The following is an 18,369-nucleotide window of genomic DNA, read 5'->3' as shown; positions in this document are numbered from 1 at the left end:
TAGCTACACAAGCGTTGCAGAAAGTAGTTAGCTTTTAGATAAAACAAAAACAAATACCAAGACTCAAAACTCGCAACATCTAGGGGTACGAGTACTCTCTCCCCACTAACAGACACCTAAGTCGGAGCCGAATCTTGTAGTCTTCGTGTGCTTGAAAAGTTTGTAAATTGCGTGACACGTTCTTCCTTCAGGCGAGCTGAGCGAAGAATTTAGGAAATGAATGCAAGCCCCTGTATTATAGCCAGGAAGGCGGGGATTCTGAGGGTGGGCTCGGCATCCATTGGCCTGTTGGGCGTGATTTCAGTTTTCTGTGAATGGGCTCGGCATCCATTGGCCTGTTGGGCGTGATTTCAGTTTTCTGTGAATGGGCTCGGCATCCATTGGCCTGTTGGGCATGATTTCAGTTTTCTGTGAATGGGCTCGGCATCCATTGGCCTGTTGGGCGTGATTTCAGTTTTCTGTGAATGGGCTCGGCATCCATTGGCCTGTTGGGCGTGATTTCAGTTTTCTGTGAATGGGCTCGGCATCCATTGGCCTGTTGGGCGTGATTTCAGTTTTCTGTGAATGGGCTCGGCATCCATTGGCCTGTTGGGCGTGATTTCAGTTTTCTGTGAATGGGCTCGGCATCCATTGGCCTGTTGGGCGTGATTTCAGTTTTCTGTGAATGGGCTCGGCATCCATTGGCCTGTTGGGCGTGATTTCAGTTTTCTGTGAATGTGATGTGTAGTTGACTCCCCCATAGACTCCCCATAGTAAAGGGAAACTGGGGTTAGTGCCCATCAGAAAGACAGATGAACCTGGGGTTGGTGGCCATCAGAAAGACAGATGAACCTGGGGTTGGTGCCCATCAGAAAGACAGATGAACCTGGGGTTGGTGCCCATCAGAAAGACAGATGAACCTGGGGTTGGTGGCCATCAGAAAGACAGATGAACCTGGGGTTGGTGCCCATCAGAAAGGTAGATGAACCTGGGGTTGGTGCCCATCAGAAAGACAGATGAACCTGGGGTTGGTGCCCATCAGAAAGACAGATGAACCTGAGGTTGGTGCCCATCAGAAAGACAGATGAACCTGGGGTTGGTGCCCATCAGAGAGACAGATGAACCTGGGGTTGGTGGCCATCAGAAAGACAGATGAACCTGGGGTTGGTGCCCATCAGAGAGACAGATGAACCTGGGGTTAGTGCCCATCAGAAAGACAGATGAACCTGGGGTTGGTGCCCATCAGAAAGACAGATGATCCTGGGGTTGGTGCCCATCAGAAAGACAGATGAACCTGGGGTTGGTGCCCATCAGAAAGACAGATGAACCTGGGGTTGGTGCCCATCAGAGAGACAGATGAACCTGGGGTTGGTGCCCATCAGAGAGACAGATGAACCTGGTATGTATAACCACTACGATGTGTAGGCACTTTACCTCTTCAACACCAGTGACAGAGTATGCATGTCCCTTCACCAGTTTAAGATCTGTCACTGCCTCTGTCTCATAGGAACTGGTGATCTGAAAATAAACAATGCGATGTTAGTATCTAAATCAATCAATCAAACAATCAATCAATGTAAATATCTAAATCCAACCTACGTCGATGGAACAGCCCAGTAGTGGATTTAGTATCTAAATACAACCTACGTCAATGGAACAGCCCAGTAGTGGATTTAGTATCTAAATCCAACCTACGTCAATGGAACAGCCCAGTAGTGAGCCCAGCCCCAGTGCCTTCTCCATGATCTTGAAGAGGTGAGGAGGAGCTTTGTCCAACTGGTAGGTCTCTGCTATCCCTCCTGTGAAGTCCTCAAACCCTTCAGTGGTGGAGCCACCTGACAGAGCCTCATAGCATCCATTCACCCTGAGAGATAGAGAGAGAGAAAGCGAGAGAGAGGGACAGAAAGAGAGAGAGAGAGAGAGAGAGAGACAGCGAGAGAGAGAGAGAGAGAGAGAGAGAGAGAGAGAGAGAGAGAGAGAGAGAGAGAGAGAGAGAGAGAGAGAGAGACAGCGAGAGAGAGAGAGAGAGAGAGAGAGAGAGAGAGAGAGAGAGAGAGAGAGAGAGAGAGAGAGAGAGAGAGAGAGAGAGAGAGAGAGACAGCGAGAGAGAGAGAGAGAGAGAGAGAGAGAGAGAGAGAGAGAGAGAGAGAGAGAGAGAGAGAGAGATAAACAGGCTGACAGACAGGCAGACCATTAGAAGAAAAAAATGGCATACAATATATGCAGTGACATACAGTGAGCTCCAAAAGTATTGGGACAGTAACAATTTTGTTGTTGTTTTGGCTCTGTACTCCAGCACTTTGGATTTGAAATGATGAATGGTTAAAGTGCAGACCGTCAGCTTTAATTTGAGGGTATTTTCATCCATATCAAGGGGGAACTGTTTAGAAATTATAGCACATTTTGTACATAGTCCCCACATTTCAGGGGACCAAAAGTATTTGAACAAATGTACTTATGTGTATTAAAGTAGTCAAAAGTTTAGTAGTTAGTCCCATATTCCTAGCACACAATGACTACATCAAGCTTGTGACTCTACAAAGTTGTTTGATGCATTTGCTGTTTGTTTTGGTTGTGTTTCAGATTATTTTGTTCCCAATAGAAATGAATGGTAAATAATGTATTGTAAGGTCTTGTAGCTCATTCCAGCCTTGTGTAGGTCTACAATCTTGTCCCTGACATCCTTGGGTCTTGGCCATGGTGGAGAGTTTGGAATCTGATTGATTGATTGCTTCTGTGGACAGGTGTCTTTTATACAGGTAACAAACTGAGATTAGGAGCACTCCCTTTAAGAGTGTGCTCCTAAACTCAGCTCGTTACCTGTATAAAAGACACCTGGGAGCCAGAAATCTTTCTGATTGAGAGGGGTTCAAATACTTATTTCCCTCATTAAAATGCAAATCAATTTATAACATTTTTGACATGCATTTTTCTGGATTTTTTTGTTGTTATTCTGTCTCTCACTGTTCAAATAAACCTACCATTAAAATTATAGACTGATCATGTCTTTGTCAGTGGGCAAACGTACAAAATCAGCAGGGGATCAAATACTTTTTTCCCTCACTGAATATACTGCACAATATGTTGTAGTAATCTCTCTTACTTAGCATAAACCATGTATGTATTATGGTGCTGTATCTTACTTGGCGTAGGCCTTCTCCAGCAGGGCGCTCCAGAACTCAGAGCCCTCGGCTGAGTGAACAAACAGCAGCTTTCCATCTCTGGTGGGCAGCCGGTCATCAATCACCACGTCCACCCACTCACCAAACTGCCAGAACTGAAGAGGACCACAACAGAAAACATTCCATAGAATGTGTCAACATTTCACGGAATTAGAATGAATCACATGGCAGAACATGGTGATACGTGCTACAACCATCTCTAAACCTATAAATTATCTGATTTCCACAGGTGTAAAGCAGGCGTTGCCCGTAAAATAAGCCCCTACGACAGAAACTAAAGGGAAAATTCTCTAGGGATGTTTGGGGGGGGGGGACACCTGACTTGAACTTGTCTTTCTTGCATACTCACACTAACAATGACTGACATACTGTAGGTGGTTGTTTTATCTACCTTAAGTTGAACGCACTGACTGTAAATTGCCCTGTATAAGAGTGTTGTGTAAATGTCAATGAATGGAGTGTGTTGAGGATTGGGAATAACTACACGTTAAAACCCCCTGACCCCTGACCTGGAAGTGAAAGATGCCAGCGTAGCGGTCAGTGAAGCTCTGTTCAGGAGGAACGACCCTAGCCAGCACTTCCTCGTCCAGAGTCAGTGATGCTATAGCAGCCAGCAGCCAACAGTCACCTGGAATACACACACACACACACACACACACACACACACACACACACACACACATATACAGTTGAAGTCGGAGGTTTACATACACTTAGGTTGGAGCCATTAAAACTAGTTTTTCAACCACTCCACACATTTCTTGTTAACAAACTATAGTTTTGGCAAGTCGGTTAGGACATCTACTTTGTGCATGACACAAGTAATTTTTCCAACAATTGTTTACAGACAGAGATTATGTCACTTATAATTCACTGTACCACAATTCCAGGGGGTCAGAAGTTTAAATACATTAAGTTGACTGTGCCTTTAAACAGCTTGGAAAATTCCAGAAAATGATGTCGTGGCTTTAGAAGCTTCTGATAGGCTAATTGACATCATTTGAGTCAATTGGAGGTGTACCTGTGGATGTATTTCAATGCCAAGAGTGTGCAAAGCTGTCCACAAGGCAAAGGGTGGCTATTTGAAGATTCTCAAATATAAAATATATTTTGATTTGTTGAACACTTTTTTGGTTACTACATGATTCCATATGTGTTATTTTATAGTTTTGATGTCTTCACTATTATTCTACAATGTAAAACATTTTAAAAATAAAGAAAAACCATTGAATGAGTAGGTGTGTCCAAACTTTTGACTGGTAGTGTACATATACATATTATATTACACAACATGTGCCAGTCTTGTAATCCTGTATGCAATATTTAGAGACACGCTCATCTGGTTCTGCCTGATTACCACATACAACAAACATCCTGCTTGTGTCACAGTTACAAACCTGGAACAGTGGGAACATCTCAGAGATATTTGCAAGACTGGGAGGGAACCCCAAACAGGAGAGTAAATACAGTTTTTTTTTCAATCACTTTGGTGCTATTTTCACAAGTACACTGTATGTTTAAAAACTCTTAAAACATAACTCCAAACTGGTCACGCTTGTAACGCAGCAAGTGTCATATTCAAAACGTTTTTTTTTTTTTATTGTGCATTCATTTAGTTTCTTTCACCACATTGATCCAAAATATAAGTTTACTATGAAATATCATGAGAGCAAAACACAACACAATGATATCTTCTCAATTTAGTTATTTTAACAACCAGTTAATCAAATAGCAAAAAATGCAAGATACATCTATCAAAATTGTCCTTTGAATATAGTAGTATGCTACAGTACTGTAAATGACAGTACATTACACTGTTTTCACATCAGGCAATAAACTTCCACTACCCATTAAAATGGACTGAACATCACATTTCCATCATTTCTATCCCATGTGATCAAAGGTGTGATCATTGAAGACATCTTTCACAATCATTGATGGGAAAAAATGTATGTATTATTCAGATATAATTACAACATAGGTGTACTGTAATAGTTTTTTTTTTTTTTCAATGACTTTGGTGCAATATTACATGTATGTGGTAAACATTTTAGAACTCAAAAATCGAAACAGAACATCAACATGACTCACGTTTCAAAACTTTAAAACACATTTTCGATTGACTGAGTACAACAAACAAATTCACAAATGTACTTGTTCACCTGCACCAAATCACTCTTTTCAATTTGGATACATTTTCAATCTTAGTATCTACTTTTCAAAATGCGATATTCACTTTACTTTTGATATGATTTTCTTGTCATTTGTTAACAATACAATTAACTGTTACTTAATCAAACTGCTCAAAACTGATAACTACTTAACCGAAATTACGTAGTGCCTAGTTAGTGTATTTACTGTAATTTGATAATATAATATGCCATTTAGCAGACGTTTTTATCCAAAGAGACTTACAGTCATGCGTGCATACATTTTTGTGTATGGGTGGTCCCGGGGATCGAACCCACTACCCTGGCGTTACAAGAGCCGTGCTCTACCAGCTGAGCTACAGAGGACCACCCTGTAAATGTCTTTATTTTTACCTCATATATGAATACATTTTACATCAATTTATGTTGGAGGGACAGTTGAAATGTGTATCTTGTATTTTTTGCTATTGGATTAAATGGTAGTTAAAATGACTAAATGTTGAGCCTATCATTATCTGATGTATTGGTGACTAAACTAAATGTTCTCATGGTATTTAACAGAAAATGTTGATTTTGCATGAACGCCTCAGGGGTGAAAGATGTGTGAAACCCCAATGAATGTTCTGAACATAGGATATGGGGCATTATCAGTTTAGAGTTTTGTACTTAGAGTTTAGAAAATATACCACTTGTATCTGAAAAATGTGCCAAAGTGATTGAAAAAAAATAAAACTGTAAAATCAAATAAATGAAAGAAAAACTAGTTTGCATCAAGCCTGTCTTGAGCAAATGTCTTCATTGTTCATGCACCTGGGGAAAAACCTTTTGTTAATGGCGAATCCAAGCCTGACATTGGTCTGGATTGATGTCATTGCACGACCTGAAGGAGGATGGTCCGCTCACTGTTGTCACTAGTTTGGATAAAAGTGTCTGCTACATAAATGGCCTATATTACGGTATTACAGTACTGTATTGGCCTATATTACGGTATTACAGTACTGTATTGGCCTATATTACGGTATTACAGTACTGTATTGGCCCATATTACGGTATTACAGTACTGTATTGGCCTATATTACGGTATTACAGTACTGTATTGACCTATATTACGGTATTACAGTACTGTATTGGCCTATATTACGGTATTACAGTACTGTATTGACCTATATTACGGTATTACAGTACTGTATTGGCCTATATTACGGTATTACAGTACTGTATTGACCTATATTACGGTATTACAGTACTGTATTGGCCAATATTACGGTATTACAGTACTGTATTGGCCTATATTACGGTATTACAGTACTGTATTGGCCTATATTACGGTATTACAGTACTGTATTGACCTATATTACGGTATTACAGTACTGTATTGGCCTATATTACGGTATTACAGTACTGTATTGACCTATATTACGGTATTACAGTACTGTATTGGCCAATATTACGGTATTACAGTACTGTATTGGCCTATATTACGGTATTACAGTACTGTATTGACCTATATTACGGTATTACAGTACTGTATTGGCCAATATTACGGTATTACAGTACTGTATTGGCCAATATTACGGTATTACAGTACTGTATTGGCCAATATTACGGTATTACAGTACTGTATTGGCCTATATTACGGTATTACAGTACTGTATTGGCCAATATTACGGTATTACAGTACTGTATTGGCCAATATTACGGTATTACAGTACTGTATTGGCCAATATTACGGTATTACAGTACTGTATTGGCCAATATTACGGTATTACAGTACTGTATTGGCCAATATTACGGTATTACAGTACTGTATTGGCCAATATTACGGTATTACAGTACTGCATTGGCCTATATTACGGTATTACAGTACTGTATTGGCCTATATTACGGTTTTACAGTACTGTATTGGCCTATATTACGGTATTACAGTACTGTATTGGCCTATATTACGGTATTACAGTACTGTATTGGCCTATATTACGGTATTACAGTACTGTATTGGCCTATATTACGGTATTACAGTACTGTATTGGCCAATATTACGGTATTACAGTACTGTATTGGCCAATATTACGGTATTACAGTACTGTATTGGCCAATATTACGGTATTGCAGTACTGTATTGGCCAATATTACGGTATTGCAGTACTGTGTTGGCCAATATTACGGTATTACAGTACTGTATTGGCCAATATTACGGTATTGCAGTACTGTATTGGCCAATATTACGGTATTACAGTACTGTATTGGCCAATATTACAGTATTACAGTACTGTATTGGCCTATATTACGTATTATAGTACTGTATTGTTCTATATTACGGTATTACAGTACTGTATTGGCCAATATTACGGTATTACAGTACTGTATTGGCCTATATTACGGTATTACAGTACTGTATTGGCCTATATTACGGTAGTACAGTACTGTATTGGCCTATATTACGGTATTACAGTACTGTATTGGCCAATATTATGGTATTACAGTACTGTATTGGCCAATATTACGGTATTACAGTACTGTATTGGCCAATATTACGGTATTACAGTACTGTATTGGCCAATATTACGGTATTACAGTACTGTATTGGCCTATATTACGGTATTACAGTACTGTATTGGCCTATATTACTGTATTACAGTACTGTATTGGCCTATATTATGGTATTACAGTACTGTATTGGCCAATATTACGGTATTACAGTACTGTATTGGCCAATATTACGGTATTACAGTACTGTATTGGCCTATATTACGGTATTACAGTACCGTATTGACCTATATTACGGTATTACAGTACTGTATTGGCCTATATTACGGTATTACAGTACTGTATTGGCCTATATTACGGTATTACAGTACTGTATTGGCCTATATTACGGTATTACAGTACTGTATTGGCCAATATTACGGTATTGCAGTACTGTATTGGCCTATATTACGGTATTACAGTACTGTATTGGCCAATATTACGGTATTGCAGTACTGTATTGGCCTATATTACGGTATTACAGTACTGTATTGGCCTATATTACGGTATTACAGTACTGTATTGGCCAATATTACGGTATTACAGTACTGTATTGGCCTATATTACGGTATTACAGTACTGTATTGGCCTATATTACGGTATTACAGTACTGTATTGGCCTATATTACGGTATTACAGTACTGTATTGGCCAATATTACGGTATTGCAGTACTGTATTGGCCTATATTACGGTATTACAGTACTGTATTAGCCAATATTACGGTATTGCAGTACTGTATTGGCCTTTATTACGGTATTACAGTACTGTATTGGCCAATATTACGGCATTACAGTACTGTATTGGCCAATATTACGGTATTACAGTACTGTATTGGCCAATATTACGGTATTACAGTACTGTATTGGCCTATATTACGGTATTACAGTACTGTATTGGCCTATATTACGGTATTGCAGTACTGTATTGGCCTATATTACGGTATTACAGTACTGTATTGGCCAATATTACGGTATTACAGTACTGTATTGGCCTATATTACGGTATTACAGTACTGTATTGGCCTATATTACGGTATTACAGTACTGTATTGGCCAATATTACGGTATTACAGTACTGTATTGGCCAATATTACGGTATTACAGTACTGTATTGGCCTATATTACGGTATTACAGTACTGTATTGGCCAATGACATTTTAGTAAAGCATCATAATAGTAATCATCATAATAGGACATTACATTATATATCTTACTTTATATGATTCTACTTTACAGACATACATTTCCATTACGTAGTTATCAAAATCTGCAGTAGACAAACCAGTTTAGAATCTATAGGTTTACCAAACGGTTGAGTGATTATCAAGTAATAGCAGTCGGGTTAAGTAATAGTCAAATGCATTTTTTTAAAAATGAAAAGAGATTCATATCATAAGTAATGTGAACATTGCATTCTGAAAAGCAATTACTTTATATGAACATGTGTTGCAATGTGAAACATGTATTTCTAGATGAAACACTGATTAATTTTGGTGAGAAAGTGACTGTATGATTTTGTGTGTTGCACTTAGTCAATTGAAAATGTGCTTAGAGTTTTGAAACAACTGCCTTTTGGATGATCTGTTTTGAGTTTTGTACTAAGAGTTGTGAAAATGCACCACACACTTGCGAAAATGGCACCAAAGCGATTGAAAAAAAAAAACGGTAATACATCACAGAACAAATATATGCCCTACGTTTAAATACACCTGTAGACAAAGATTATGCTCTTCTACAATATATCTGTAGACAAACATATGTTGCTGTCTCCTTCACTCTCTTTTGGTGTAAACAAAGTCAGGATTAGGAGGAGGAGGATTTTGGGATTAGCAGTATTTACAGCCACACCCCTTCTCTTTGTGAAATATGCTTACCCAGATCTCCTTGGCAGATATCAGTCCTGGTGGCTCCATCGTCAATGAATTTAGGGTTTGAGCACAACTCCTACAGCAGTCACATGCGTGAGAGACAGAAGAATACGTTTGTTTACACAGTAATTCATTGATTGATTGATTGATTCATGCAAGTGAGCACTGTACATGACTGAGAAGCGTAGTCATGTGATAAGTTACTTCACACGCGAGAGAACAGACAGAGGAATCTATTTGTAACCAGCTGAAACAGGATTGTGAGTTACCTCAACATTTGGGTATATACTGTAGCCGAACCAACATACATTCTCAAGTTGAACTGTGTGTTCACTCAACTTAGAATTTTATGTTGAGTGAACATACATTCTCAAGTTGAACTGTATGTTCACTCAACTTAGAATTTTAGGTTGAGTGAACATACATTCTCAAGTTGAACTGTATGTTCACTCAACTTAGAATTTTAGGTTGAGTGAACATACATTCTCAAGTTGAACTGTGTGTTCACTCAACTTAGAATTTTAGGTTGAGTGAATATACAATTCAACTTGAGAATTTATTCTACCATATTTGCATATTTCCAGTGTAAAATAAAACTATTTTTTTCTTTTTTTCTTTCTTTATTTAACCAGGTGAGTTGACTGAGAATACATTCTAATTTACAGCAACGATCTGGGGGAAAGTTAGAAGACATAGGTCTAGTTCAAATACATAGTTCATATACAAAAATAGAAGCAAGTGAAAAAAAAACACAAACAGCTCAATTTGTTATTTTATTTTCATAGAATCATAAAAACAAAACAAATTCTTCCTTAAAAGGGTCCTCACATAGTCCGAACTGCTTCGGAGGCACCAATTCACTCAATTTCAACAGACCCTGTAGACCATTCCACAAGCCAGGTGCAAATAGCTAAAAGGTAGATTTACCTCGAAGGGATCTCTAGAATTAGCCATTCCTGAGATCGTACCTGATAGCTTGTATTTCTGTTAACAGAGAAGTGAGGTGTGGTGGTAGTTTATGTAAGAGGTCTTTATAAACAAACAAAAAAGTGTGGAATACATTGATCTGCGAGACTTCAAAGATGGCCAGCCTACTTTCTGATAAAGAGTGCAGTGATAATGCACTATGATAAACTCCGTCCAGAGGCTTCAATACAGTAGCAGACGGATTCATAGAGACGATACTGCCATAGTCTAAGACCGGAATGAATGTCGACTGAATGATTTGTTTTCTGCTATTTAACTAAAGGCATGGCCTATTCCTATAAAAATAAGCACATTTTAATTCTTAACTAACTCATCCACATTGTTTTGACGGAAAGTCTATCATCAATCCAGATGCCTAGATATTTATAAATCGGGAACACGATCAATAAGGGCCCCATCCAATGTAAGTATGCATAAATCATCAGATACATTTTAATGAGATTTAGATTTTTGCCTGCATTAAGTACTAATTTAAGCTCAACAAACACTTTCCGCGAGGCAGAATCATTGAAGCTTTGAAATAGCCTGGTCAGCCATGGGGGCAATGACACAACAGTGACCTCTCCATACAGACAATACATAGAGTTGAAGTCGGAAGTTTACATACACCTTAGCCAAATACATTTAAACTCAGTTTTTCTCAATTCCTGACATTTTATCCTAGTAAAAATTCCCTGTCTTAGGTCAGTTAGGATCACCACTTTATTTTAAGAATGTGAAATGTCAGAATAATAGAAGAGAGAATGATTTATTTCAGCTTTTATTTCTTTCATCACATTCCCAGTGGGTCAGAAGTTTACATACACTCAATTAGTATTTGGTAGCATTGCCTTTAAATTGTTTAACTTGGGTCAAACATTTCGGGTAGCCTTCCACAAGCTTCCCACAATAAGTTGGGTGAATTTTGGCCCATTCCTCCTGACAGAGCTGGTGTAACTGAGTCAGGTTTGTAGGCCTCCTTTCTCGCAAATGTTTTATCAGTTCTGCCCACAAATGTTCTATAGGATTGAGGTCAGGGCTTTGTAATGGCCACTCCAATACCTTGATTTTGTTGTCCTTAAGCCATTTTTCCACAACTTTGGAAGTATGCTTAGGGTCATTGTCCATTTGGAAGACCCATTTGCGACCAAGCTTTAACTTCCTGACTGATGTCTTGAGATGTTGCTTCAATATATCCACATAATTTTCCTTCCTCATGATGCCATCTATTTTGTGAAGTGCACCAGTCCCTCCTGCAGCAAAGCACCCCCACAGCATAATGCTGCCACCCCCGTGCTTCACGGTTGGGATGGTGTTCTTCGGCTTGCAAGGTACCCCATTTTTCCTCCAAACATAACGATGGTCAATATGACCAAACAGTTCTATTTTTGTTTCATCAGACCAGAGGACATTTCTCCAAAAAGTACGATCTTTGTCCCAATGTGCAGTTGCAAACCGTAGTCTGGCTTTTTTATGGCGGTTTTGGAACAGTGGCTTCTTCCTTGCTAAGCGGCCTTTCAGGTTATGTCGATATAGGACTCGTTTTACTGTGGATATAGATACTTTTGTACCTGTTTCCTCCAGCATCTTCACAAGGTCCTTTGCTGTTGTTCTGGAATTGATTTGCACTTTTCGCACCAAAGTACGTTCATCTCTAGGAGACAGAACGCGTCTCCGTCCTGAGTGGTATGACGGCTGCGTGGTCCCATGGTGTTTATACTTGCGTACTATTGTTTGTACAGATGAACGTGGTGCCTTGAGGAGTGGTTGAAAAACGAGTTTTAATGACTCCAACCTAAGTGTATGTAAACTTCCGACTTCAACTGTACATCACAAGGCCTTTCTTTGAGGGCATAGTTACGCCCTAACACAGTGGTCTGAAACTCCTGGTTTACAAGCCACATCAGGCCTGCAAGTCACATTATTCTGGCTTGCAAAGTGATGTGTAATTCCTATTGGAATCCAGCCAGAGTTAGAATATCCAACAATTGGAACTTCTATCTCTTTTAGTTTATTCTTCAAGGTACTTTTTAAGGAACTTTTAATCAACCTGCATTGAGAATGACTTCCATAGGAAAGAGGGATTATTTAGACTACCTAAATCATATTAACTGGAACAGTCATCTTAGTAACGGGTGCAAAAAGTCCAACTACTAACAGATTGGATTCATTTAGAAAAAATATATGTTATTTATGTTTGTGTAGCATAAGCTTAATCAACCAATCAATGTACACGGTGTTGAAACAAATCATTCTGAAAATCAACCTGCAATAGAGCATGCTGGGAAATATGATAATAATGGGCGTGGTTTTGATTGGTTTTGAGAAAATATACATTTGTAATTTTACTCAACAAGCTTCTTCAAATTCAGTTTGTTGATTCACAACGTACAATTGTAAGGTAACCATGTTGAGTTTGCTGAACCATCCTACAGTGTTGTCTTCCAAAGGCAAACAGGAATATGTCATTTGACTCAACCAGCTTTAAACAAACTTTAATGCATTAGCTCAAATTCTTGTCCAGTTGAAGTGCACTCAACTCACAGAATGACGCTGATTAAGCAATTGGTTAAAATCGGATTTTTTTACAGTGCAGCAGTCTGATAATACTCTCTAGTCCAGTCAGCTGAGTCAACAATGAGTTGACAAAATCCCCTTTTGATCTAATCTTTAGACTCAGAGGAGAGGCAATGCTGTGGTCTGTGTCTGTGTAATTTGAAATCCTAAACCTAACACACAATCTAGATAAGATCAGTCAACCAGAAAGTAGAACAACTGTCAACAAACGGACCACTGCCCACCGCCCATGTCTCTAAAGCTCCGGTTAACATTACGATATGTTGTGTAGTATTTCCATTGTTCTATGCCTGGGCAGTTATATCCCCAGGGCAGCATTCAGTGTAATTGTATTTTCATCCGCCAAGGTGCCTTTAAAAGGTGACCGTGCACCTTTACTGTAGCTGCCAGAGATCTTTGGGTTGGCATGATGTCAGCACTGAGACGAGCAATAACCACTCTTTTTCCTCTGGGACAGTACTTATTTATACACTCTTAGAAAAAAAGGTTCCAAAAGGGTTCTTTGCAGAGGAATAGGGTTCTACCAATAACCGTTTTCATCTGAAGAACCCTTTTTTGGAAACAGGGTTCCAAAATAGTTCTTTTTAAGAGTTCTAGCTAGAAAAATGTTCATCCTATTTAACCATTTTTAGAAGAAAGGGTTCTTTGTGATTGTTTGGAAGGCAAGAAGGATTCTTTGGAAGATTAACCCTTTTGAATCTGAAAAAGCTTTTTCATTGTATTATTTTTATTTATTTTAAATAGTGCCTGAGCATTTGTGTTTACTTCAGTGTTTAAACTTTAACATCAGGAGTTTGAATAATCTGATCAATTTAAAAAGATGGGTGTGAGATTTTTTTGAACTGTACCTATATGGGAATAATTGTACTGTAAATGTATCTGATACTCCCATAATCATTTGGCATATACAGTACTGACATAATTTATATTTCAAACTTTCAAATGAGTATTTTCTGTGATTTTATTGAGCAGAGAGTATGAGAATAGAAGGAAGTATGAACCAGCAGTGTATTGTATGGTACATAGCAAATTGGGCAGTTTTACATTGCGTTGGTTTTTCAGTGTAACATTTCTAGTGTTGATTCAGGAGTTAAATTAACTTAACACTCAGTTGTGTAAAATAACCGTAGTGTTGTTTTTGTACTGTTGTTAGTAACCAGAGTTGATTGTGTCATTAAAACACTCAAAACCACGCCCATCATTATCATATTTCCCATCATGCTCTATTGCGGATAGATTTTCAGAATTGTTTTCAATATTTGTGTTTTTTGCATTTACATTGATTGGTTGAATAATCTTATGCTACACAAAGATAAACAGCATACATTTTTGTACATCAATCGTCGTTAACCTGGCCGTCATTCCGAACGCGGGTTGCAAGTGATTCAAAATTCCAATTGTTCTCACTCTGGCTGGATTCCAATAGGAATTACACATCACTTTGCAAGCCAGCATAATGTGACTTACAGGCCTGATGTGTAAACCAGGAGTTTCCTAACACCACTTTGTTAGGGTATAACTAGAGCATAATGTATTGTCATAAAGTATTTAATTTTAAAGGCTAATTAGCCTGGTGGAACCATTCATAAAGGGTTCTAGGAAGAACACTACATAGAGAGTTCTCGCACCAAACAGAGGTTCCACTATGTGGACAAACCATATATGGTTTTACTCAGCGCCTTCTTTTCTAAGAACGTAGTGACAAGCTTAAATCTCCAATGAATGTTAAATCTTACACTGAGTATACCTTACATTATATACAAACAACATATATATATTACCACACTGATAAACTGATACAGCTCACAATAATACTACCTTTTCCCATGCTTCAAATTAAACCAGTCCAGGGTACCTGGTAGTCAGTGCCAGAGATCCTATCGTTATATGTCTAGATCCTACATTCTATATGGGAAATTCAAAAGTGGTCTCTTACCGTGGGTCTCTTCCACATCAGCCCCCTGGTCTTGGCGGAGTACTTCCCGAGCTCTTTGTAGCCCAGAGACTTGCTCTCTGCAGGGAAGGAGGGGTCCTGGAACAGACTCCCAGTCTCCAGACAGCCCTGAAGCAGCGTTTCATAGTCCTGCTGGAGGTACTTCACCGCCTGCTGGTTGGTTCCCACACCGTTGTCCCTCTCCTGCTGGCGGGCCAGCCGACCTGCCATAGACGTCATCCTGGAGCCTAGGAGTGGGGGGGGACAGTGGGACTAAAGAGACTAGGTTAGAGGTTGTAGGTTGCTATGGGATCCCTGCCTGGATGACAAAAGACTGCTGCTGGGTCCGACACAGTCAGTGGGGGGCTGGTTTGCTGTGGAGACTGGTGAGATCCTTGGATGTAGTCCTGGTGAGATCCTTGGATGTAGTCCTGGTGAGATCCGTCCTGGCTCTTGGCTCCTTGGAACAGTCACCTGGGCTGTAAGGACTGAGCTAGAGGCTGGGTTGCTGTGTTGAATCCCTGGATGCAATCCTAGTTACTGTAGTCGTTGTTGTCATGTGTCCAGGCTCCTGGGAACAGTCAGTGTTGCTGCAGAGACTGTAGAGTCTAGCGTCTAGAGACTGATTGTGTGATTGATGTGGTGAAGGGGGTCCCTCCCTGGATGCAGTAGACTGGAGTCGTTGTGTGATGCTGGAGTTTTAGTGTCCTACGGACTGATCGCAATCTCACACACAAACACAACTATCTCTTTCTTTCTCCTTTGTACTAAACCAGCTAACAGAAGCCCCCGAGCTAGGGGAGGAGCCTGACGGACAGGAGGACAGGTGTGCTGACAACAGCATCAGCCCACAGCAAACACAACAGAGCTACCTGGCTGCTACCTACCTGGCTCTGGCCCTAACCTCAGCAGAAATACACACAAACACAGCACACACACACACACACACACACACAGAACAAAACAGAGACCACACCTACTGCCCAGGTAACCTGAACCTTCCTCCGTCTAATGATCTAATGTCACGAGAATGGGGGATGGGAGTGTGTGCGTGTGTGTGTATGTGTGTGTGTGCGTGAGTGCGTATGTGTGTGTGTGTGTGTGTGTGTGTGTGTGTGTGTGTGTGTGTGTGTGTGTGTGTGTGTGTGTGCGTAAGTATGTGTGTGTGCGTGAGTGTGTGTGTGTGAGGGGGAAGTTGTACTTGACCTGGAACTAGTTTTGCAAGTGAAATAAGACTGGCACTACGTTGGATCTTATTTCCTCTTTCCCTCCCCATGGATGGACACACACACACTCACACACACACTCACACACACACACACTCACACTCACACACACAACTAGCTCCAGGCCAGGTATACCTGCCCCTTTGTCCTGGGATAGAGGAACCTCCCCCATTCACACACACACACACACACACACACTCACACACACTTACACACACTCACACACAAACACTCGCACACACACTCGCACACACTGACTCATGCACAGGTTTACAACCTCGAAAAAGATCCCTGCTGACATGAAATAAGTAACATAGATATTCACAAACAAGACTCCTATTTACTATAGTTGTTGTTGTTGTTGTTGTTGTTGTTGTTGTTGTTGTTGTTGTTGTGGTCCTGGGAACAGTCAGTGGAACTGCAGACTGTAGACACACAACGTCAACTTTCACAGCTGTACATTTTGATGTAACATGGTGAAGCCCCAAAATGTCCTACCCTGAAAGCCTGTGTTTCAGACATAAGGAAGTGGATGGCGGCAAATGTTTTACTTTTAAACTGTTTTACAAAACAGAGATGCTAGTTCTAGGACCCAAGAAACAAAAAGGTCATCTCAAATAAAACTGTGAAGGACCTCCGATCTCTCTCTTTTGATGAACATATCAAAAACATTTCAAGAGCAGCCTTTATCCATCTTAGTAAAATTGCAAAAATCTGAAACTTGTTCTCCAAAAATGATCAGGAAAGCTAATCCATGCATTTGTCACTTCTAGATTAGATTAGATTAGATTTCTATTACTGCAATGCTCCGGTGACCCGAATAATGCACTAAATAAACTAGAGCTAAACACAGCTGCTAAAATATTGACTAGAACCGAAAAAAAAAAGTATCATATTACTCCAGTGCTAGCCTCCAGTGGCTTCCTAGGGCTGATTTAAAGGTTTTACTGCTAACCTATAAAGCATTACATGCACTTGCTCCTCCCCATCTCTCTGATTTGGTCCTGTCGTACCTACATGACCCAAAGTCGAACATCTCGTTCCAAAATCATAGGTATTAATGTGGAGTTGATCCCGCCTTTGCTGCTATAACAGCCTCCACTCTTCTGGGAAAGGCTTTCCACTATAATATGCCATTTAGCAGACGCTTTTATCCAAAGCGACTTACAGTCATGTGTGCATAAATTTCTACGTATGGGTGGTCCCCGGGGATCGAACCCACTACCCTGGCGTTACAAGCGCCGTGCTCTACCAGCTGAGCTACAGAGGACCACGAATCTGAGTTCACTAGATGTTGGATGTTGGCCTGGATCGCAGTCGGCGTTCCAATTCATCCCAAAGGTGTTCGATGGGGTTGAGGTCAGGGCTCTGTGCAGGCCAGTCAAGTTCTTCCACACCGATCTCGACAAACAATTTCTGTATGGACCTCGCTTTGTGCATTGGGGCATTGTCATGCTGAAACAGGAAAGGGCTTTCCCCAAACTGTTGCCACAAAGTTGGAAGCACAGAATCGTCTAGAATGTCATTGTATGCTGTAGCGTTAAGATTTAGCTTCACTGGAACTAAGGGGCCTAGCCCAAACCATGAGAAACAGCCCCAGTCCATTATTCCTCCTCCACCAAACTTTACAGTTGGCACTATGCATTGGGGCAGGTAGCGTTCTCCTGGCATCCGCCAAACCCAGATTAGTCCGTCGGACTGCCAGATGGTGAAGTGTGATTCATCACTCCAGAGAACGTGTTTCCACTGCTCCAGAGCCCAATGGCGGCGAGCTTTACACCACTCCAGCCGACGCTTGGCATTGCGCATGGTGATCTTAGGCTTGTGTGCGGCTGCTTGGCCATGGAAACCCATTTCATGAAGCTCCCAACGAACAGTTCTTGTGCTGACGTTGCTTCCAGAGGCAGTTTGGAACTTGGTAGTGAGTGTTGCAACCGAGGACAGACGATTAGGACTCCAAGG

At 40.3% G+C, this 18,369-nt stretch overlaps 1 protein-coding gene across 1 annotated transcript in view; it reads right to left on the bottom strand.

The window, feature by feature from the left end:
- LOC121580572 (calpain-2 catalytic subunit) overlaps window positions 1-16,051 on the bottom strand; it is a 38,382-nt gene extending 22,331 nt beyond the window's left edge. The window contains exons 1-6 of the mRNA XM_041895559.2: window positions 15,185-16,051; window positions 9,712-9,781; window positions 3,671-3,789; window positions 3,123-3,256; window positions 1,675-1,843; window positions 1,414-1,497 (exon numbers count right to left, since the gene is read on the bottom strand). Coding sequence (XP_041751493.1) covers window positions 1,414-1,497; window positions 1,675-1,843; window positions 3,123-3,256; window positions 3,671-3,789; window positions 9,712-9,781; window positions 15,185-15,421 — 813 coding nt within the window. The 5' untranslated portion in view covers window positions 15,422-16,051. The remainder of the gene's footprint in view (window positions 1-1,413; window positions 1,498-1,674; window positions 1,844-3,122; window positions 3,257-3,670; window positions 3,790-9,711; window positions 9,782-15,184) is intronic.
- Window positions 16,052-18,369: the final 2,318 nt, after the last annotated feature.

Source organism: Coregonus clupeaformis, chromosome 1 (genome assembly GCF_020615455.1).
Source record: "Coregonus clupeaformis isolate EN_2021a chromosome 1, ASM2061545v1, whole genome shotgun sequence".
Lineage (NCBI taxonomy): Eukaryota > Metazoa > Chordata > Actinopteri > Salmoniformes > Salmonidae > Coregonus > Coregonus clupeaformis.
This window is presented reverse-complemented; position numbering and strand designations above follow the sequence as displayed.